We start from the raw sequence: 24747 nt of genomic DNA, 5'->3' as shown, positions 1-24747 counted from the left end.
CGGAGGTGTGCATGCTGGGCATGTTCTTGGTTCTATAACTCACCGAACGGTGACATGGATCACAGGGTCTTTAACGTGCGTATTCGATCTTCTGCTTGCGTATACACACGTAGGGGGTTCAGGCATCAGCAGATGTGCACACAATAATGTTGACCTGGGAGCTCGGAAAAAAATCTCCGCCTTTTACCCACCAGGCGCCGCGTTCCCGAGATTAGAACCCGGGACCTTCCGATTGAAAGTCCAACGCTTTAACCACTCAGCGTTGTCTAAGAAAAATGAAGTCTTTAATGTGTGCAAGCAGATGCTCCAAATATTTTACACGTTTGTTGTCTGCAACGTTTAAACTGATGGCGCCGTGTGCTGGGGAGAGCAGCCCGAATTTCACACAGAGAAATCTGTTGTGATAAAAAGCAACACAAATACGACTCACTTGTGATAAATTAAGTCCCCTAGCATTAATTACAGAGTAATTTCCCTTTTTTTACTATCTGCGCCAAGACGTTTGCAAAATAAATAAAAATTCCATGCTTAGTAAAAGAAGTTCCTGTTTGAACAAAAAATGATAATAATGACTCCTCTTGTTGTTGTGTCAGAATAAGAGGTCAAAGTGCCTAGTTTAGAGAATACAAAAAATATAAATATAACAGTAAATGCAGTTTGCATATAATTAGGCTTCTTTTTTTATATTTTTTTTGTGCCCATCCCAGAGGTGCAATATTGTTTTAAACAAGATGACTGGAAAGAACTGAATTTTTCCTATTTTTATGCCAAATTTGGTGTCAACTGACAAAGTATTTGCAGAGAAAATGTCACTGTTAAAGTTTACCACGGACACACAGACACACAGACACACACACACACACACACACACAGACAACCGAACACCGGTTTGTTTACACTTTGTTTACACAAGTGAGTCAAAAATGAGAGAGAGAGACAGACAGAGAGAGACACAGAGAGAGAGAGAGGGGGGGGGGGGGGGGGGGGGACGGTACACTGGTCCCGACTCGCTGTATCTGACAATCTTTCGTACAGAGATCCCTTGTCAAAACTTGTCAACAGCCAGCTGTGGCTTGGAGAATGATGAACCCACCCCCCCCCCCCCCCCCCACACACACACACAAAAAAAAACAACAACAAAAAAAAAACCCGTTCACTTCACAAGGGTAATAATAATAATAATAATAATAAAATTATGGACATTTGTTGAGCGCTTTCCTCCCTTAAAGAGAGCTCAAATCGCTTTACAATAAACATCAAACACACACACACACACACACACACACACACAACCAGTACCAATAGCCAAAGCAACGTTTCTTTAATTAATCAAACTGATCGGGCAGTTCCGAGGTGTTTTATTAATCTAGGAATATGAGTACAGATGTGGACACAATAATTTGTCTGTAAACCTTTGAAGTGGTGGCCTACAGTTTCCAAGGGGTGTCCACGTCGAAGCGCCAGTCAAGACAGCTGTTGCTTGTTTGCAGTATAGAGGTGATGTGTCAAGAGTTCGAAAATCGAAATTTAGCGAGCTTGCTGGGCCGAGTTTGAGTGAGGGCATTGCTTTGTATGTGCTTAGTGTTGGTTGTTTTTTTTGTTTTTTGTTGTTGTTGTTTGTTTTTTTGTTTTTTTTTTGGGGGGGGTTCTTTCTGTTACACGACCAACATCGACTTGCCGATGATATTGTCGTGGTTGATGCATGCTGGGTATTTTCCTGTCCCCATGTCCCACCGAACACTGACATGGATTACAGGATCTTTAACGTGCGGAATTGATTTTATACGTGCATATACACACGAAGGGGATTCAGGCTTTAGCAGGTCTACACATAATAACGTTGACCTGGGAGATCGGAAAAAATCTCCACCCTTCCCCCACCAGGCACCGTTACCAAAGATTCGAATCGAGGACCATCAGATTGAAAGTCCAGCGCTTTAATCGTTCGGCTGTTGCGCTCGTTGTTGTTGTTGTTATTGTTGCTGCTTTGTTGTGTTTCTGTTTAGAGTCAGTTTCTTCTCTTCTTCTTCTTCTGCGTTCACTAGTATGCACGCGAGTGGGCTTTTACGTGTATGACCGTTTTTACCCCGCCATGTAGGCAGCCATACTCCGTTTTCGGGGGTGTGCATGCTGGGTATGTTCTTGTTTCCGTAACCGACCGAACGCTGACATGGATTACAGGATCTTTAACGTGCGTATTTGATCTTCTGCTTGCATATACACACGAAGGGAGTTCAGGCACTAGCAGGTCTGCACATATGTTGACCTGGGAGATCGTAAAAATCTCCACCCTTTACCCACCAGGCGCCGTCACCGTGATTCGAACCCGGGACCCTCAGATCGACAGTCCAAGGCTTTAACCACTCGGCTATTGCGCCCGTCAGAGTCAGTTTCGAAGAGAGAGGGAGAGGGAGCACAGCAGCTTTGAGCTGTTTCCATGACCACGCGTGGTAATGACATGTTGGCACTGACCCTTCCTGTTCCCCATTACCCTGTCACAGTCAGTTATCGAGCACAAGCTGGCACCCCCCCACGCTTGTCAGCGATGGAGATTCCACAGCATTGGTGGATGAGAGACCACTGTTGAGAAGGAAGCCGTCTCTGTTCCCCCCCCAACCCCCCAACCCCGGCCTCCCCCCTCCTCTCTTTCTCTCATATCTATATATAATTTATATGCTTGCTTATATGTATGATAGATAGATAGTCTTGTCCAACTACCAACATCAGAACTGCAGAGGAAGCATCTGTTGCTCTGACTGTCTGGGCTAGAATTTGATTATAGTGGAAGCGTGTCTTGCCCAAGTTACATCCCCCTCCACTCTCTCGGACAAGACGGTTTATAGGACAGGTGGCTTTGGGATGGTTCCCAGAGGCCAGCTAGCCCCCAAGGCTGAAGCACCAAGAGCCAGTACAATCTTTCCTCCTAGTTTGAGAGTCATAGTCCTTCACAAAAGACTAAGCTGTAAATGACTTCCCATTGCAGTGGATACAGCATTGATTGTTTGTTGTTGGCCCAACTTCAAGCTTATGTCAGCTGTGATATACGCCGAGCGTTGGGCCCTATATATATATATATATATATATATATATATATGAGAGAGAGCGAATGCGAATGTTTTATTCATAATAGTCCATAGCCCCTCATGAAGGGGATGGTGTGAAAACATTGAATCAGTCGTACATCACATTTAACACTGAATTCAACAAACAGAATTACAATACGCGTTACGCACAACAAATAGAACGAATCCGAAACGCCTTATACAAATATATTGCAAATTGTTTGGCAACATTCTCATTCACAGATGCTAACAGCAATGTAAGTTTGAAAACAGAAGGTTGTCTGTGAAACTTTTTTAGGAATTAATTGTTCTCTGAGATCATCCAAGGCAGTGCAGCAAAATACAAAATGAATTTCACTTTCCCGTGCGTCATTACATAATGGACACAGATGTTCACTTTCATTATGGAGTCTATAACGAAAACGATGAACAGTTAGAGAGAGAGAGGGAAAGAGAGAGAGAGAGAGAGAGAGAGAGAGAGAGAGAGAGAACAAAATATTAAGTGTGCGTCAACAAGGTGTTAAAATAAGAAAACGCTTAAACTGACCCCGAACGTTTCGACCGACGTTAAGTCAAACTGATAGCAAAGAGTGCTAACTCTCCATTCACAAGGTACACAACTTAGGTCAGTGCTGCTTACGCTACCGATTCACCTTGCACACAGGTACATTAGAACAAACCTAGGCACTTCCTAAAAAAAAAAAAGGAAGCGCCGGGCCTGGCCTTATACCGATCATTTGACATGTGCATAGCAGCAAAGACAGAAGAAATGTGCAAACACAAATTAGCTTTTATTCAAGACTGGCATAGCCTCTTTAATCCTGAACCAGCCACACACATGGACATACAGAACAAACACATGGTTGCCACGGTGGTTTTTCAACTAGGAATTAACAAATAATGAAGCCAGGAGATGAAACTTCTGAAGCGACACTCTCTACAAAATTAATTATTACAAGGAACTTAAACATTCTCCCCATGAATCTAAGATATATGTCGCGTCAATGAAGGTGCCTTCGTGTGTAAGCTGGTAGGAAAGAAAACGAACCTCAAGAAATGTGGAGTGATGGCCTAGAGGTAACGCGTCCGCCTAGGAAGCGAGAGAATCTGAGCGCGCTGGATCGAATCACGGTTCAGCCGCCGATATTTTCTCCCCCTCCACTAGACCTTGAGTGGTGGTCTGGACGCTAGTCATTCGAATGAGACGATAAACCGAGGTCCCGTGTGCAGCATGCACTTAGCGCACGCAAAAGAACCCACGGCAACAAAAGGGCTGTTCCTGGCAAACTTCTGTAGAAAAATCCACATCGATAGGAAAAACAAATAAAACTGCATGCAGGAAAAAAAAAAGGGTTGCGCTGTAGTGCAGCGACGCGCTCTCTCTGGGGAGAGCAGCCCGAATTTCACACAGAGAAATCTGTTGTGATAAAAAGAAATACAAATACAAAATTCACTTGTTTTTTTTCTGCATGCACAAAAATGACAAGACAATGGGCTGATATATGAAAAGTTAAAACAAGAAAAAAAAAGTTTATGCTCACATTTTGCTTTACCACTGACAATTGTCACGTATGCCCTACTGATGTATTCAAGGTGATCGCCCCCATAAATCCCATGTTTCACTGAAACTGGTTTCCCTTTCTAACCAAAAAAGAAATGTAATTATGTGCAGGGACACGGAGACACCCCCATAAAAAAATTGTCTATGATTTTTGTTGTTGTTGTTTGTTTTTGTTTTTTTTGTTTTTACTTGGAGTCAGTTTACATTTGCTGTTATTTCAATGTTTTTTTTGTTTTTTTTATTGTTTTTTTTTTAATTCAGGGGAAGAGTTTGCAGAGTACACGGTGTAATGCCACATTACGACCCCACCTCCAAATTAACCCCATGGAGTCATTCTTGGAGAAATCCTTCAAACTGATTTCAGCTGGAACTTAATATCGCTGAAATTACGCCACGCCCATGATTTTTTTTTTTTTTTTTTTTTTTGTCAATTAAATCAGTTAGACAAGTTAGTAACTGGTGAAAAATAGGGTGGTCCCAAAAGCACCCCGTCATGTGTCATTGTGGGCCGGCATCTTTTCGACTTCCAAGTGTCATTCAGGGACAATGCCAGATTAACTCCTCAAGAACACAAGTGGAGTGTATTCTTAGGGTCAGCCCAAAAGAACTCCACGAAGCGTCATTTTCGCACAGTACTGGTGGAGCCGAAATATTAATTCCCTTGCAGTTTTTTTTTTTTTTTTGGAAACAGACTGGTGTGAAACAAACTGGGTAGTTTAACATATTTTGGAAAATAGACATATTCTGTATAACAACAACGACAACAAAAAGGTTGGTATTAATAATCATGGGGCATGGCTTGGAGTAAAATGCATGGCCTCCCTTAAAAATAACTAACCAATGATAACGTTTCTCGTCGCCTGATTAGCGCGTTTGGTTTATGCGGAGACCAGGCATCTGCCCCCCCCCCCTTTTGTTTTGTATACAGCAGATTTGGTGAAGTGTATCATCATCATCATCATCTTCTTCTTCTTCTTCTTCTTCTTCTTCTACAACTACTAATACTACGCCTCCGTTCTTGGGCCGCGACTCTCACGTTCACTGGAATCACAAGTGGGCTGCGCTTTAACCTTTTCACCGCCAGTCGGTTCAGAGTGCAAAATTCCCTTGAAATATGGTGTCTAGGAATAGCTGGGGATTCCCCCTGTGATGTGCAGAAAATATGGCCTATCCTACCACTGAACATAAAGAGCAGTAGGTTCATCGATAACAGACCCATGATCTGGTCACCCTTCAGTGACATGGGTCCTCTACCTTAGCTGCTGCATAAATGCGAGTTTGGCAGTGAAAGGGTTAAAGTGTATGACCAGTTTTTACTCCCGCCCTGTTTGGCAGTCATACTCCGTTTCCGGGGGGTGAGGAGGGGGGTGTAGTGTATATTATGAATCAATCCTCACGCTTTGGCACCCCCTTAAAACTGGAAACGGGGTTGGGGTGAGGGGGGTGGAGGGATGGCCTGGGGTGTGTGGGGGTGGGGGTGGGCGAACGGGGGTGGGGAGGGAGAGGGGGGGGGGGGTAAACAGCCTGTTTCTGGGCCGTCTCCACTGGAGTCCAAACGTTGCGTGGGGGTCATTTCCAGCCTCCACACCGGGTTTACAGAGAAACTGTTTATCATGGTTGGGTCGACGTCTTTGTCCTTGTCCTTTCATGTGCACTTGAGGGTTCTTTTCTTTCTGATTGTCTGTCGTTCTCTCATTAATTTTCTCTCTCTCTGTTCCGCTCTTTGTCATATACTTCTATCTGTCTATCAATATGTCTGTCTATCTTTCTATCTGTATACAGAGAGAGAGATGCATCTTTCTCTTTATATGCGTTTGTGTGTGCGTGTATGTGTGCGCGCGTGCGTGCGTGCATGCGTGCCTAGGCTTTATAAAGGTCAAACTCATCGAGACAAAGTTCTGCACGCGAGCGATATATATATATATATATATATATATAAGAGAGCGCCTTGGAGGAGGGGTGCGTGTGTATTTGTGTGGTGCGTGCTTGCTTGAACGCACGCGCGTGTTTGTTTTGGTGTGTGCGCTGGCGCGAACGTGGGTGTCCAAAATATAGACCTTACAGAAGGGGCAGAATAGAAGAAAGAATAGAATAAACGCGCGTCGCCATTTCTCCCGAATTCCGTGTGAACACGAAGTCCTTTCGTAAACTGCGACTGCGCAAGGTGGTTGGCCTCCAAATTTAGATGGACGTGAAAATCACGTCATGCATGTGTGGCCGACACCGCGAATGTCATGAAGATGATGATGAGGTGTGGAATTCTTTTGTTTTGTTTGTTTAGGTGAGGGAATTTTGGGGCGAGGGTGCTTTTTTTTTTCAACTGAGGTAATCAATAAAGTTTGAAAAGGAGTCAATGGTTGATATTTTCACCACTCTCTTCACAGCATAATCTATCTTCGACACAGAACGCTTCCTTTGGAAAGAACTTCACCAATAAACGAAGCCTCTTCTCTCCTGTAATCTCACATTTCGCCAGGGTTTTTCCCCTCGTGGTTCAGTGATGGAAATCCAGGTTTTCAGGTCTACTCATTTCTTACTGAAGGGGCAGAATGAAGGTAAAAAAAACAACAACACATACACAAAAAACAAAAACGCGCGTCGCCATTTCTCCGATGTTCCGTGTGAACACGTTGTCCTTTTGAAAACTGGGGCTGTACAAGGTAGTTGATCTCCATATTTAGATGGACGTGAAAATCACGCCATACATGTGTGGCCGACACGGCGAATGTCATGAACATGATGATGAGGTGTGGAATTCGTGTAATGATAGTCAAATAGTGTTTGATCCCAGACCTGTACGAAATGTTGCAATACAAGGGCATCCAGGAGTCATTACATGGGTGCGGCCTCGCCCCTTTAGAATGTATGGAGTTAAGGGCCGAAACACTTGACTGAGGAGGGTTTCTTCTCTGAAGACCTTGTTATTGTCCAGCTCTCCCTAGAGTGTCTCACCACAAATGGTGTGTGATTCTGAGTACGAAATGTTCAAGTGCGCAGTATGCCTGGACAAATGTCTTTATTTTCTTTGCCGATTTTTCGATACAGTCACTGGATTGTGACCGTTCTGTTGGATTGAGATCACCACTAAACTCTTAAGTCCACAGGGAACGAAACTTCAGTCATATGCGACACACACTTAGCTATATCTCCCATAGGATTAATTGAATACACCCCCTTCCCCACTACCACCTCACGCACCCTTCTCATCCCTTTACCCCCACTCCCCTATCCCCCTGGAATTTGTTGGTTATATGCCTGTCTTTTTGTACCAGATGCACGGCTTTTTACATTGACATAATTATTCAAAAGTAATATATTCCATGTAGAAAAAAAAATCCTACGAGAGAGATTGGGATCGGGTGGGCTGGGTGGGGGTCAGTTTTACGGATCTTATTTTGTGGATATCGGTGAGAACTGGAAGAACGCCCCCCCCCCCCCGCCCCCCCCGTACCGCGAGAGAGAGAGAGAGAGAGAGAGAGAGTGTGTGTGTGTGTGTATGTGTGCGTGCGTGTGTGTGTGTGTGTGCATGTGTGTGTGTAGGTGTGCGTGTGTGTGTGTGTGTGTATATGTGTGTCTGCGTGTACTAAATTAACATGGTAGTGCCACTTTATCATTTCAGCAAAAATATCAAATACAGGCTTCTCGGTCTATTTTTCCTGTCTGTCCGTCCCTCGTCTCTCTTGATCTTTCTTTTCAGCCTGTCTCTGTCTCTCAACCAGTCTCTGTCCCTCTGTGTCTGTCTGTCTGCTTTGTTTTCGTCCCCATGTCTTTCCCTTCACTTTCCCCCGTTTCTCTTTTCTCTCTTTTCCCCGTCTGTCTTTCTCTCTCCCTCCTCCCCCCCCCCGCCCACCAATGCCCCTCACGTCCCCCCGCCACGTCCCGCACCCAGCCGTAGACCTCCCACATCCTCCCTTCTCTCTTTGTGGTTAACCTGACTCTCTCTTCCTACTGTCTGTGTCTGATTCATTTTGTCTGTCAGAATAGAATAGAATAGATTTTATTGTCATGAAACCGTAAGGTTTATAAGACACAAGTGCAATGGTAAATAAATGAATGAATGAAAAACACACAATTAATCAATCAGTTAATGCAGTAAACTGCAGCAGCATTCATAAACAAATTTTCCTAATCTTGTTTGTATATATTCATCATCTGTTAGCATCACGTGACTGGGAATATTTCCTGTGTTATTCGAATTTTGAATATCTGTCCGTGGTGGTGGTGGTGGCAGAAGGGTTAAGACGCTCAGCTGCCAACAATACATAGAGAGTCCGTGAGGGTGTGGGTTCAGATCGAATCCCCCGCTCTCGCCCTTTCTCCCAAGTGTGTCTGGAAAATCAAACTGAACGTCTGGTCTTTCGGAAGAGGTGGTAAACCGAGGTCCCGTGTTCAAGCACCCACTTGGCGCGCTGAAAAAAGAACCCACGACAACGAAAGCGTTGTCCTCTGGTAAAAAGGAATCCGCTCTTATAGGTTCACAAATATATAAGCATATACTCAAGGTCTGACTAAACGCGTTGGGTTATGCTGCTGGTCAGGACAATCTGTCTAGCAGATGTGGTGTAGCGTGTACGGGTTTGTCCGAACGCAGTGACACCTTCTTGAGAAATTGAAACTGAAACTTCCATGTCTTGTCTTTTCCCTCATAAACCTCCCTCACCCCTCGTACTCTTTCTCTCTTTGTGGTTAACCTGATTCATTCTTTCTTCACTCTGTTATATGATTCACTTTGTCTATGAGTTTGTCTGTCTGTCTGTCCCTCGTCATTTCCTTCGTGTGCCATCTCTCTCACACCCACCCCACCCCTCCCTCCATTGTCACGCACCACATGCATGCGCAGTATCGTTAGGTTTCTCGTCAAAGTAGCTATGCCTCATTTTCGTAGGAACGAAGAATATACGGACGTTCTCCGATCCAGAATTTTTCTTGAAGTTGTGAATGAAAGTGTGGGAAATGTTGGGTGATTATTAAAATAATTGAGCAGCAGAACACTTCACATCGACCCCTTGAAACGGCAGTCTGTTCGAATGTGGTACATCTCATTCTGACGGGGAAGTTTCAGTTTTCAGTTTCAGTAGCTCAAGGAGGCGTCGCTGCGTTCGGACAAAACCATATACGCTACACCACATCTGCCAAGCAGATGCCTGACCAGCAGCGTAACCCAACGCGAGGAAGGTATACTAACAATAGAAATAGTCTGAATGTTTTCGCATGGATTTCAGTTTTGTGTGTTATCACTTATTTATTGCAGGGACTCTTTATATTCCTGATTTCGCACGAGGCTGCAAAAACGCACAGCTAAGTAATGGGTCAAAATTCGAGTGCGTGCGCGGGATTTTTTTCTTCTCTTTTTCTTATTTTTATTTTTTTTAACAAACGAAAGAGCGTTTTAAATTCTTGTTGATAAGAAAGTACGACGCTTTCCATGCTAGATTTATGCCAGAACATGACCAGAAAGTGCAGAAAAAATGAACATTCGTGAGATTTGACGAACGCCCAAGTTTTCTCCCCCTTTTCACTGAAAGTAGGCTATATCTATAGGTCAGTGGCACAAGGCCACATGCACACACACACACACACTCACACTCACGAGCCACGCAAACGACCTCTCCAAACTTTGCCGTCAGGATCACTACCTTCCACCGTCGCATTGCTTTGGAACCAAGATGACCACTTGTCCGGCCTCGAGAGGGGGTTCAGGGACAGTGGACAGACAGACGAACGGACGGACGGACGATGTTTTTCAATGGTTGTGCTGTGCTCGGGTCACCTTGGTTGAAGCCATGTAGTGATGGGCGTTAAAAAAAAGAAAAGAAAAAAAAGTGACTCTGTAATCTCTGTCTGTGAATGTCTCTTTTCTCAGCCTTGGCCAAGTCGTCTTGGCGTCACCACCGCGGATGTTTTCAATCGATAAGGGTGTACAGCAGTGTGCTCTCTCTCTCTCTGTGCCCCCCCCCCCCTCCTCTCTCTCTCTCCTCCCTCTTTCTCTCTCTCTCTCTTTCTCTCCCCCACCCCCCCTTTCTCTCTCTCTTTCCACCTTCGTTTTTGAGCAAACAGGAAAGAAACGTTACGTCGGTAACACGACAGGAAAGATAGGTTACGTCGGTAACACAACAGGAACCGGTTTCGTCGTGTTGCGTTATGGCGTTGTTGTATTGTGTGGGTGATGGCTGGGGGGTAGGGGTGGTGGTGAGGGGGCGCCGTTGCCCTTGCTCAGCAAGATCGTGTGATGATGATAATGTTTACAGTCTGTTCATGCAGGTTAGTGATTTTAGACTTAGACTGTGGCTGAATTAAAATAGTTTTGCCACGTTTATTTCTATTTTCGTAAGTAAATATGTTTAACAAACATTTTTGAATCTATAAAGAGATTAAAAAATGAAGAGAAATAAGAAAGGGAAGGACGAATGGAAGGGATGCTCATGAACAGAGACCAAAAGAGCAGGTCTAAAATGACAATACATATAGTCTGTTAATAATAATATTAATTAAAAAAAAATAAAATAATGGTATTTATATAGCGCTGAATCTTGTGCAGAGACAAATCAAAGCGCTTTCGCACCAGTCATTCACACGCATGCATAACTCTAAAACTGTAGAAACTAAAGACAAGGAAGAGGCAGGCAAAGGAGGCTATTTTGGGAAGAGGTGGGTTTTTAAGGCCAGCCTTGAAAGAGCTGAGTGTGGAGACTTGACGAAGAGAAAGAGGAAGTTCATTCCAATCGCAAGGTCCAGAGACAGAGAAAGAACGGCGGCCAACAGTCGAGTGTTTGAATATGGGTATGCGTAAACAGAGTGGATCCGAAGCCGATGGTAGTGAGCGAGATGGAGTGTAGAGGTGAAGGCAGCCACAGAGCACGATACATTATGTAATACAAGATACAACATTACGTGTCCATGAAACATGGGGAACATGTGTCTTTCAGCAAGGGCAAGGTGATGAGTAACTGACCAGTTTCTTAGAAAAGAGGGAAAAAATACCGATAGATATTAACATCTTCAGTTGGAGGCTTGTGTCGGATGTCAGACACACACACGCGTGCGCGCATGCACATACGCACACCCCCACATCCCCCACGCCCTCCATCTCCCACACACATCAAACACACACAAACACACACACACACATCACATCACATCACATCACACACACACACGTACACACACACACGCGCGCGCACACACACACACACACACACACACACACACACGCACACACACTCCTCTGCTGTGAAAGGTCTCAGCACTGACTTTGAAATACTGACCGCTTCCACGGTCTTTCCGACTATGATCAGAGTTTGAACGAATCTAACGTTACCTTTATTACAGAAATAAAGCTAATTAGAACAGTTTTTTTTATTTTTTATCTGGTGACCCGTCAGAAGGTGATCAGATTTGGGTCAGATACATTGCTGTTTAATTCAGAAATTAGAGGCGTTTTTTTCGACGCAGAGATCCGTCGGTATATGCTTAATTGGTGATACACTTCGCATTGATTCAAGTTGGAAATAAAGTATAATTTTGGATCAAACATAAACGATTTTTTTGTTTCAATTATTTTAGAATATCCTTTTTTTTGTTACCTTGTTCTTATCGGAGATGAGTTTTGATTGTGAGGTATAAGGTGGTGTTTTTTTTTTTTTTTTTTTTTTTTTTTTTGTTGTTGTTTTTTTTATGCAGTGAGCTGAATGTAACTCTAAAAACAACAACAACAACAGCAAAAAGATTTAAGAAAAAAAGTATTTAAAAAAAAAAGACAGAACAAGAAAAATAACGCAAACGCCGAGCGGAGTTATATAAAGCAATGACTCACGAAAGGCTGTCATTGGTTAAAACGAATCACGTGTCTACAGAAGTGCTCATTTAATTCGTTGTCAGTTTTGTTCTTCACGCCCCCACACACCTCCCCCCCTCCCCCCGGCCCTCCCCACCCCCCCCCTCCCGCCCTCCCAACCCACTCCCCCCTCCTTCCGAGGGTTCCCAACAACTAACACCTGGTTCAGTTCAGTTGAGTATCATATTATATCTATCCGCTGCCATAGGTAACATCTTGCCAGTGTTGACCCTTTCACCGCCAGTCAGTTCAGAGTGCAAAATTCACTTGTGCAGCGAACACAGAAAATACGGCGTCTAAGAATAGCTGGGGATTCCCCCAGCGATGTGTGTAGAAAATATGGCCTATCCCTCCACCGAAAATAAAAAGCAGTAGGTTCATGTATTGTGTGTGCGTGTGTTTATGTAAGTTTGTGCCTGCCTGTGTGTGCGTATGTGTTAGGGTAACTGTTAGATACACATGTATGTTAAAATGTATGTATGCAGTGTGTGTGTGTATGTGTGTGTGTGTATGTGTGTGCGTGCGTGTGTGTGTGTGTGTGTGTGTGTGTGTGTGTGTGTGTAGTCACATTTTGGTGTGTGCATGTAACATAGATATAATGTTTTATGTTAACAAAAGCGTTTCTGTAAAGCACCTAGAGCAGATTTCTGGATAGTGTGCTATATAAGTATCCATTATTATTATTATTATTATTATTATTATTATAACAGTCCCATGATCTGGTCAGCTTTCTCTGACATGGGTCCTCTACCTAGCTTGTGCATGAATGCAAGTTTGGCCGTGAAAGGGTTAAGCATTCTCATAGGGTATCACAAAGTAATAGGGAACCGTGTTTTTTTTGTTTGCTTGTTTTTGTTGTTGTTATTTGTTGATGTGCACACCAGATTGAGCATGCGTATAGTGTTATATTTCTTTTTTTCTTTTTCTTTTTTTTCATTCTGTCTTTCTTTCTTGGAGGGATGTGTGGAAGGTGAGAGCTACATTTATGTGTGTGCGTGGGGGAGAGAGAGAGAGGGAGAGAGAGAGAGAGAGAGCGAGCATAATTATTTTTGCACCGTCAGCATAAACACATATTAAATGCACGACCTTTAGCAAATACACGCGGAAAACACAACACAACACAACACAGCACACACACCACACACACACACACACACACACACACACACACACACACACACACACACAGAGAGACACACACACACACACACACAGACACACAGACACACACACACAGAGTTCTCAGTGTCAGTTAAACATGTCCTTGCCCTTTTTTTTTCTTTTTTTTCTCAAGGCCTGACTAAGCGCGTTGGGTTACGCTGCTGGTCAGGCATCTGCTTGGCAGATGTGGTGTAGCGTATATGGATTTGTCAGAACGCAGTGACGCCTCCTTGAGCTACTGAAACTGAAACTTGCCCTCCCTCTTGCTCTATCTTTCCTTTCTGTCTCTAACACACACACACACACACACACACACACACACACACACAGACGTACGCACAAACACACGTCTAATAGTCAGAAGAGTTAAATTGCAGAAACACACACACACACACACACACACACACAGGTTCTCATCTGAATTGACAGACTCGGGACAGTGGGCCAGGAATAGGCTTACATTTATTTGTTGTTGGTGTTTCTTCCTGAAGATTTTTATCACAATAAAATGGATGTCTAACGTGATGCTAGGTTTTGTAACGAAAAACGGTGTCCATGAAAAACAACAACAACAACAAAATAACCAAACTGTAAGTTTATTGTTATCGATAAGATTGCACACCTGTTCTTCAACTCATTAATAAAACGGGTGTTATTTGAGTTCGGAGCGTCGTAAGTTGAGCACATGATGTAAGAACAACAAGAAAAAAACCCAACATGATATATATATATATATATATATATATATATATATGTGTGTGTGTGTGTGTGTGTGTGTGTGTGTGTGTGTGTGTGTGTGAGTAACATCCATGGATTTTCATTGTGAACCCAGAATTCGTTGAGTTACCTGTCGGGTTAGCCGTGGTGGTGGTTATACACGATCGGTAAGATACAGAGAGAGAGAGAGAGAGAGAGAGAGAGAGAGAGATGTGTGTGTGTGTGTGTGTATAGACAATTGAAGGAATATTAGAACATGGTATATTTACGTAGTAGAAGACGTCATGTAAAGAGGACTTAAAAAAAATAACATTACGTCGCCTATTATGAGCGAAGTCTGTGACCAAGCTGCTAAGAAGCAACGAAAATTTTGATTTTTTGTTTCTTTGTTTAACAAAATAGGTGTTGGTTTTCAACTTTGTTTTATTCATTATATATATATATATATATATATATATATATATATATATATATATACAGAGAGAGAGAGAGAGAGAGAGAGAGAGAGAGGGTGAGGATGGGGGTGGGGTGTGTACGAACAGACGTTACACCGAGCGGTGTCACTAAAACTCGAAAAGACGCGAAAAGACACGAAAAGACGCGAAAAGACACGAAAAGACATATGAAAAAAATGTGAAAATGCGAAAAGACACGAAATGACACGAAAAGTGTCTTTTCACATGTTTTTTCAGATGTGTTTTCGTATCTTTTCGCGTCTTGACATCTGAAAAGACATCAGAATAGATATTCCAGGACTTTTAATGTCTTTTCACATTCTTTTCCGGTGTATTTTCGTGTCTTTTCGCGTCTTTTCGTGTCTTTTCGCGTCTTTTCGCATTTTAGTATGGCACGGTGTCACTAAAACTCGAAAAGACACGAAAAGACTCGAAAAGACGCGAAAAGACACGAAAAGACATATGAAAAGAATGTGAAATTGCGAAAAGACACGAAAAGTGTCTTTTCACATGTTTTTTTCAGATGTGTTTTCGTATCTTTTCGCGTCTTTTCGTGTCTTACTTAAAAGACGCGAAAAGACGCGAAAACACATCTGAAAAGACATCAGAATAGATATTCCAGGACTTTTCATGTCTTTTCACATTCTTTTCCGGTGTATTTTCGCGTCTTTTCGTGTCTTTTCGCGTCTTTTCGCATGTTAGTATGACCCACACCGAGAGCAGCAACTTCTAATATCACTTCAAGTGGAAAGACGTTAAACTGAAGACGAACCGAGAGCAGCATCAAGTTTATATCTTGTAATGTGCTGAACCCCCCCCCCCATAAAATTTACAAGATTTCTGCGTTCGTAATCCGTTGTTTTCTGTTTGTTTTTACAGTTCTTTCCATAACAATGGAAGAAAACGTCACTTTTTTTTTCTGAGACAGTTATTGATATTTTCTCTAATACAGTTAATGTCTTTGACACAAAGTTATATTTGCATTGAGTTCACGCAATACCGCACTTGGAGTAGATAATTATATAACTACAAATTTGATAGCTTTGAGTGGATCGTTTCGGCTAATTTTGTCTGTCAGTTTCCTTTCAGATAAATAGATATAATACCAGTAAGCTCAAAACACCTTTTTGAGTCGTCTGCCTTGACCGGCGATCAACTGCCGTTAAACAAGTAGTACCTATCACAAGTATAATGAAATAAGGTGAAATATACAGGTGAATGAATGAATACATAAATAAATAGACAAACAAGCAGGAATGAAAACTCCAGCAACAAACAAAATAGACAAACCAACCAACCACGAAGCCAAACCAAACAACAAGTTAAATACATGAATGAATACACGAATAGTTAGCTGAGTGATATTAATGGATTTTTTTTTTAAATACCAGCGAAGACTAAATAAATGTTAAATAACGGATAGAGGGAATGCTATTAAAAGAAAGGACGGAGGACTCAGAATTTGTATGGCTTGACCAGGTGGTTTTGTTGTTGTTGTTGTTTGTTTGGTTGGTAGGATTTTTTCCCCCGTAAAAAGTGGCAGCAGTTGTGTCAAAAAGGGTACAGGCAGACAGTCACCATAAACAACGCCATAAACAACCCAAGGGGAGAGAAGTGGGGTGGGGTGGGGGGGGGGGGGATAGGGGAACAAACATCGCCTGTTCTTCGCCACCAACCCTACTCACCCCCCCCCCCCCCCCCCCCTCCCCCCCCCCCCCACACACACCCTCCCCCCCCCCCCCCCCCCCGCGCGTTCACAGCACCAAGCACCAGCTCAGCGCCGTCTGACACAACGGTTCCCGGGCCCGCGACAAGGCTTACACACACGTTACCTGGATAAAAAGCCTCAGCCATTTATCATCACACGCGCGCGACCTCATTTGTTGGTCTGGATTTGTCTCACACATCAGAGATCTTTGGGCGATGTACCAGCAGCGTTGAAGCCGGCGGCTGTTTCTCGATACAATCTCTCTTCTCTGCGTGTCAGAGTTTGTTTGCATTCGGAGCTTGACGTGACTGAACGTAACAGCCAGGCATCTGCGTCAGTTTATATGTAGCTTATATATAAAAAGCAAAAAAGTAGGGGTGCTTTTTTAATGAAAAAGCGGCTGACTGCAATCATCTCGTTTTGCTGGAAGTGGCAATCCTACCACGTGCGAGGTTCCATCAACATACCTTTGATGTCAGCGGGCACGGAGAGTCGTAACATGTTAACAGCAGTCGAGAGTTGATAAAGTGGGGGTAGTTGAAAAAAAAAAAAAAAAAGAGAGAGAGGGGAGACAACTCACCTACACCTGAGAGATTAGTACCGCTAGCTCACCGCTTGTGAGGTTATGTCCCGAAAGATTGAGGGATGACTGCCCTTGAGTTTGTAATCCTCATGATGCCCCCCCCCCACCCCCACCCCCACCCCCTCGCAGAAGATTGAGTGAAGTCAGAGTCACCGGTCCGTATTGAAAGGAGCTTCCCAACGACTCTCATTATTTGACGTACACGTGCGCATTGAGTTCTTTAAGACCGTTAATTAGGCGAAGCTAAAACAGGAGGGAAATCTACCAGTGGTCGTGGGATCGAAAAGCGTTTATGGTTCAGGGATCAGCTTCATCATCACAGACACCCCAGAAATCTTTCCTCGCATCCGTCGTGCCACACGGCGAGATAAGCAACAACTACCTGTTGCATTCCATCACAAACGAGACATAGTTAGCTGTGGATTGTGTTTGTGTGGCGCGTGCTTTGGATCTATCAAGTGCCTGACAGTCAGTGGGATCTATCTGTACGATCGCATGTTTTGTCTTGTCTTGTCTTGTCTTGTTTAGGTTAGTGCTTTGGCAGGGTTGTACGGTTCACCACTTGGGACCAGGTGATTGTGTAAAATACGTTTTGATGACTATTATTTTATTTTAGTTTTAGTTTTTGGAAGGGGTGGTGATTTTTTTTTTCTTCCTCTGTGACATACACCAGTGGCATTAAATTTTGTTTTCCGATTCGAAAGCTGATCAGCCAAAGAATTTCTCTCTTGGACAGGTAAGCTTTATTACCATTTGTTGACAGATGTCAGATGGATATTATGTTACCAACCATTAAATTTTAGTCTCCGGAAGCGACAGATGTTGCACCTCTGTTTTATTTGTTCCCCGTTTTTGTGTGTGGTTTGCCGTTGTTTTTGTTTTGTTTGTTTGCAGGTGTTTGTTTCACATGTATTATTCAACCTTTCGTGGCTGTTATGTTTTATGTGTGGATACTTGCTGTTTAATGCTTCTGGCTGTTTCTCTTATTATGTTTTATGTGTGGATACTTGCTGTTTAATGCTTCTGGCTGTTTCTCTTGTTATGTTTTATGTGTGGATACTTGCTGTTTAATGCTTCTGGCTGTTTCTCTTATTCTCTCGCTCTATGCCGTTTAATGATATCTGCCCTAATGCAATGGGTGTGCTCTGTTCGTGATACCCATGTGTGTGTGTGTGTGTGTGTGTGTGTGAGAGAGAGAGAGAGAGAGAGAGAGAATTTGATTATAGTGTCGTGCCCAAGTTACATTCCCACTATCTCGGCCAAGAGAGTTCTAGGACAGTCGGCGTTGGGATGGTTCCTAAAGGCCAACTAGCCCCCTAGGCTGCAGCACTAAGATCGAGTGCAATCTTGCCGACTAGTTTGAGAGTCATAGTCCTTCACAAAAGACTAATCAGATCCAAAAAACGTAGCATATAGGCTAAAGCTGTATTTCAGATAGAATTGTTATAGGACAGTGCAGAAGTACCTTGGTGGGTACATATGACCTTGTATTGTGGACCAGACTGTTCACAATTCATTCAGAGTGGGAGGTTTTACGGAATGGTGCCAGCCAGGGACAACCCCTTTTTGATGCCGTGAGCTTCCAGTACGTGCACTGAATGCATGCTGCTCGTGAGACCTCGGTTCATCGTCTCGTCTGAAAGATGTTCTGAAGACGAACCTTTGTTCTGAGGAAGCCTTTTTTTTTTCTTCTTCTTTTTTTTTACAGATTTTTTTTCTGGGCTTTCTTTCTTTTCTTTCGTTTGCGTTCGACAGCTACGCAGTCAGGGTCGAAGTCCGAGGGATGCCACAAACTCGGACGTCCGGTGAAGATCGGCTGCCGTCCCCCAGAGCTGCCGCATCTTCTCATACAGGGGGCAGTCTTGGAGAATATGGGATGGGGTCTGGTCAGCCTGGCCGCAATCACATAGGGATGTGGCTGCCACTCCAATCCTCTTCAGGTGTGCTCGGAGGCCGCAGTGTCCTGTGCGAAGGCGGTAGATGGTAGTCTGGTGTCTCCTCTCCAGTGTCCTGATGGGATCCTGGTGTGCCTGGTAGCCTCCGTTCAGGGTGACCCAGCCTCTTCGGAATGTGCTGCGGAGGAGAGTTTTTGCTTCCTGATACGTGGCAGGAATGGTTGGCTGTGTGAGCTGGCTTCCTTCCTTAGCAAGGTGGTCCGGGCGATTTCGGGAGCGATGATTACAACTAGTCTAAAAAGTCTGATCATTTACAGCCTTGTAGCGGCGCGTCATTTTGGCTTTTTTCCCTCCCATTGAAACCAGTCACTTGACTGGTTGTCAAGAACTCAACAACAACAAAGTGACGGCAAGCAAAACCAACCACTGTACCACGCGCGACTCTTCAGTGTGGCACTGTTAATAATAGACTAACATTGTGTCTGGCATGGAACCCCTTCTGTTTGGGATGGATGACTAAAATAGAGGGATAGATAGACATATAGATAGACAGACATATAGGCAGACAGGCAGACAGACAGATATATAGATATATAGATATATATAGATAGATAGATAGATAACGAAAGAAGAGAGGACGTAAGGAAAGTAAGTAAATATGTTACTTTGTAAGGAAGGAAGCAAAGACAGAAAAATGAGGAAAGAAAGAAAGAAAATAAGAGGGTGGGTGGGTGAAGAGATGTGAAGAGAAAAGGAATAAAAAAAATTAAAAAAAAGAAGGGTACACACGAAGACCCTTTGAAAACAAACAAGCAAACAAACAAAAAGATTCAATTCACAAGCACACATTTTTACTCTGTAATTTGCACCAGTATATATATATATATACTGGTTTGTGGGGTGTTTGTGGGGTGGTGAGGACAACGACAGAGGACTCTCTCTCTCTCTCTCTCTCCCTGTCAGTGTCTGCCTTCTCTACACCTGTCCGTCTGTCTCTGCCTCTCCCTCTTTCTCCCCCCCTCTCTCTCCCCCTCTCTCTTTATCTCTCCATCCTCTCTCTCTCCCTCTCCCTCTCTCATTGTCAGCCATCTGTCCGTCTGTCCCTCCCCTCTCTCCTTATTTCTTCCCCCCCCCCTCTCTCTCGCTGTCTGTCTCTCTCTGTCTTTCCCTCTCTCTCCTCCCCTCTCACAGTCCCTTCTCCCTCCCTGACCCCTCCCTCTCTGTCTCTCTTTCTTTTTCCCTCTCCTTCTATTATCTGCCCATCTATTTTTTCTCGACCTCTCTCTCGTCCTCTCTGACTACTTTACTCACCAGCCTCTCTTCCTATTCCCCAAGCAACACTTCACACTGTTCTTTTCATGCTGCATGCCCTGGATGCAGTTTTTACATGAGCTTTTTTCATGAGCTTTGTTGACCTTTTTGTTTTCTTTGTTGGTGTGTGTGTTGCATTTTGACATACCAGTAAACGCCCTTGACGAACACCAGTGGTCGAAACGGGTCGGGCATGTGAGAAACTGTTCTGTTGTTTTCCTTTTTTTCTTTTGTTATATATATATATATATATATATATATATATATATATATATATATATATATATATATATAATTTTTATATAGAATGGAAAGGAGCTCATAGACATTATTTGAAAATAGATAAGTATTCGGCATCACTGCTCTATAATTTTTACCACTTTTTGTTTTAAAAGGAAACGAAGAAACAAACATCATTTGAAAGGAACAGGAACTGATATCGATGTGTGAGTTCATAAGTATACGTATTTCCTTTGTATTCAATTATATTTTTACCATATTAAAATAATGAAATATGTATGATAGTCAGTCGTGTCCGACAATGACCATCACTGCTGTAGTCCCGACTATCTGGGCTAGAATTTGATTATTGTGGAGAGTGTCTTGGCCAAGTTACACCCCCACTCTCTCGGCCAAGAAGGTTTAAGGACAGTCGGAGTTGGGATGGTTCCCAAAGACCATCTAGCCCCCAGGGCTGCAGCACTAAGAGCCAGCCAGTGCAGTCTTGCCTCCCAGTCTGAGAGTCATAGCTCTTCACAAAAGCCATAGCCGAATGGTTAAAGTGTTGGACTTTCAGTCTGGGGGTCCAGGGTTCGAATCTCGGTAACGGCGCCTGGTCTCTAAGGGGTGGAGATTTTTCCGATATCCAGGTCAGTATATGTGCAGACCTGCTCATACCAAACCTCCTTCGTGTGTATACGCACGCAGAAGATCAAATACGCACGTTAAAGATCCTGTAATCCATGTCAGCGTTCGATGGGCAATGGAAACAAGAACGTAATTATCCAGCATGCACACCCCCGAAAACGGAGTATGGCTTCCTACACGGCGGGGTAAATAAACAAAACGGTCATGCACGTAAAAAGTTACATGTCCATCTGAGTGTGCGTGCCCGAAATTATGATTGAATGACACGGGAAACGAATGATGAGCGCCCCGCAGTGGCAGCCGTCAGTCAGCTCTTCCCAGGTTAGGCTGCCTGTTGTGCAAATGACCCCGTGTTTGTGAAGCGCTTAGAGCTTGGTAGGCGCTATATGAATATAAGTAATAATAATAATAATAATACATAGTTTTTCTATGGCGCGATATCCAGCACCAATGCTACTCAAAGCGCCTTACATCATCCAGTTGACTATAAACATGCCTTAAAAAACATATCAACCGCTATTTGACAATGGAAAACATATAGTGTGTTCATATGAACGCAAACAGTAACCATACCATTCATTCAAATGTAGAGCAATGTACATGTGTCTGATTTCAGAGACCCGAGGTAAGCACCATGGGCAAGGACAGGCACGGGGAGGACAATGAGGTGGATGCTGTGGACACCAGTGAAGGTAGGTCAGCGAGCGCATGTGGGCGTTACCGCCCCGGATGCGCCGTGTGAGGTGTAGTGTAGTGTAGTGTAGTGTGTCTGTGTGAAACGATTTTTTTTTTTTTTTTTTTTTTTTTTTTTAACCAAAAAACGCGAGCCTCTGTGTGTGTGTGTGTGTGTGTTAAACTTTAACAAAAATTAATTTTCCTTGTAAATACTTTGACATCAACTCCGGCTTTAAAAAAAAAAAATCAGTTATTTTCCTCGAACGACCATCTAAATCAACTTGCCTTGCACACTAAATTCAACACCGCCAAACTTAATTAACATTCACTACTCATGCGCGTCTGAAGAGAGATTGTTTTATTTCCTGGTTTCTGAATGGATTAGTGAATGACAAATTTCGGCGATTATTTGGAGAGAACAAATTCCCTGCTCTTGAAGATGAGGGTGCGTTTTCTTTTGATTTCGTCGGGTGTGAAGGACCCGCGGAGGGAGAAGGGATTGGGTTTAACCCTTTCACTGTCAGTCAATTTAGAGTGGAGATCAAAATTCTCTTGTGTTGTGAAGACAGAAAATACGGTGTCTGAGAATAGCTGGGGATTCCCCGTGTGATGTGTGGAAAATGTGGCCTGTCCTACCACCGAACATTAGGAGCAGTAGTTTTCATGGATAACAGACTAATGATCTGGTCACCCTTCAGTGACATGGGTCCTCTACCTAGCTGCAGCACAAATGCGAGTTTGGCAGTGAAAGGGTTAATAAGGGAGTGTCACCGGATATAAACCGATTCGCGCGCGTAATCAGAGAGAGAACGAGAGACAGAGGGGGAAAAAAAAGCGGTCTGACGGTCACATTGAGTCGCCCTCTTCTTCTTCACACTCCATAGCATTTATGCATGTTTGTGCGTGGGTGAGGTGGGGGGGAGGGGGGGGGGGGGGACGACAGAGGGTTGGGGATGGGTGAACATGTCGGGATCTATGACGGGTGTGCACATGTGTGTGTGTGTGTGTGTGTGCGCGCGCGCGGCATGTGAATGTGTGTGCGTGCGTGCGTACGTGTGGGTGGGTGTGTATGTGTGCGTGTGTGTATGATAGTAAGCGTTACATTCAACACTGCCGTCCTCGGGTGTAATCTGTCTGTCATTAAAGTATTGTGTTTCGCTTATGAACGTGATGAAAACGTAGGTCGCCCAGGGGGTTTGGGGGACAGGGGGGGTGGTGGTGGGGGGGGGGAGTAGAGAGTGTGTAAAGGGGAGGGAGAGTGCGGTGTGAAAGGTGGGGGGGACAAGGTTGTTAGTTAATGATAGAAGGGTGTCGAACTAATAGTTCTGTATTATGTGAAGGTGTCGACAAAAATGTAGATAGAGGAAGACCAAAAAAAAAAAAAAAAAAAATGGGGGGGCTTTTCGTTGTGCATGCAGACTTTTTTTTGTTGTACGTGATGATTGATCGATCGAACATGGTTGACGCCGCCCTGACGAGCGCAATAGCCGAATGGTTAAAGCGTTGAACTATCAATCTGAGGGTCCCGGGTTCGCATCTCGGTAACGGCGTTTGGTGAGTAAAAGGGTGGAGATTTTATTTTCGATGTCCCAGGTCAACAGATGCCTGAACCCCCTTCGTGTGTATACGCAGTCAGAAGATCAAATACGCACGTTAAAGATCCTGTAATCCATGTCAGCGTTAGGTGGGTAGTGGAAATAAGAACATACCCAGCATGCACACCCCCGAAAACGGAGTATGGCTGCCTACATGGCGGGGTAAAAACGATCATGCACGTAAACGCCCACTTGTGTGTGTACATACGAGTGAATGTGGGAGTTGCAGCCCACGAACGAAGAAGAAGAAGACGCCTGTCACTGCCTGTTTACTCTGGTGGCATCGTGGTCGCGCGTGGGTGAACAAGTAAGCAATAGCCGAATGGTTAAAGCGTTGGACTTTCAATCTGAGAGTCCGGGGTTCGAATCTCGGTAAAGGCGTCTGGTGGGTAAAGGGTGGAGAATTTTCCGATCTCCCAGGTCAACATATGTGCAGACCTGCCAGTGCCTGAACCCCCTTCGTGTGTATACGCATGTAGAATATCAAATACGCACGTTAAAGATCCTGTAATCCATGTCAGTGTTCGGTGGGTTATGGAAACAAGAGAACATACCCAGCATGCACACCCCCGAAATCGGAGTATGGTTGCCTACATAGTGGGGTAAATAAACAAAAACGGTCATAAACGTAACACGTTACATGTTTGTCTGAGTGTGTATGTGTGCGTGCCTGAAACATGATTGAACGACACAGGAAACGAATGCAAAGCGCCGAATGGCAGCCGTCAGTCGGCTCTACCCAGGTAGGCAGCCTGTTGAGTAAATGACCCCGTGTTTGTAAAGCGCTTAGAGCTTGGTCTCCGACCGAGGATAGGCGCTGTATAAGTATCCATATATAAGTATCCATATCAGAATCTGAGGGCTCGGTCTCGAATCCCACACACTCGCTAGAATTTTTCTCCTCTCCACTAGACCTTGAGTAGGTGGTGGTCAGGATGCACAATTATTCTGATGAGACGATGTCCTGGAGGTAACGCGTCCGCCAGGGAAGCAAGAGAATCTGAGCGCGCTGGTTCGAATCACGGCTCAGCCGCCGATATTTTCTCCCCCTCCACTCGACCTTGGGTGGTGGTCTGGACGCTAGTCATTCGGATGAGACGATAAACTGAGGTCCCGTGTGCGGCATGCACTTAGCGCACGTAAAAGAACCCACTGCCGGCAACAAAAGGGTTGCTCCTGGCAAACTTCTGTAGAAAACCCACTTCGATAGGAATAACAAATAAAACTGCATGCAGGAAAAACTACAAAAACAATTGGTGGCGCTGTAGTGTAACGACGCGCTGTCCATGGGGAGAGCAGCCCGAATTTCACACAGAGAAATCT

General features: G+C 44.0%; 1 protein-coding gene across 8 annotated transcripts in view; it reads left to right on the top strand.

Moving 5' to 3' along the window:
* The window catches only part of LOC143293860 (sialin-like), a 71381-nt gene that overhangs the window by 8349 nt on the left and 38285 nt on the right, over positions 1-24747 (top strand). For 2 of the 8 annotated variants that reach the window (XM_076605162.1, XM_076605161.1), the window contains exons 2-3: positions 20439-20482; positions 21771-21846. In XM_076605162.1, the coding sequence (XP_076461277.1) occupies positions 20439-20482; positions 21771-21846 (120 nt within the window). Of the gene's footprint in view, positions 1-16665; positions 17818-20438; positions 20483-20714; positions 20734-21770; positions 21847-24747 lie in introns of those variants that run through there. The other 6 variants (XM_076605164.1, XM_076605165.1, XM_076605166.1 and 3 more) reach the window with 5 other exon arrangements.

Source organism: Babylonia areolata, chromosome 19 (assembly GCF_041734735.1).
Source record: "Babylonia areolata isolate BAREFJ2019XMU chromosome 19, ASM4173473v1, whole genome shotgun sequence".
Lineage (NCBI taxonomy): Eukaryota > Metazoa > Mollusca > Gastropoda > Neogastropoda > Buccinidae > Babylonia > Babylonia areolata.
The sequence above is the reverse complement of the archived record's forward strand: the minus strand, read 5'-3'. Positions and strand labels throughout refer to the sequence as shown.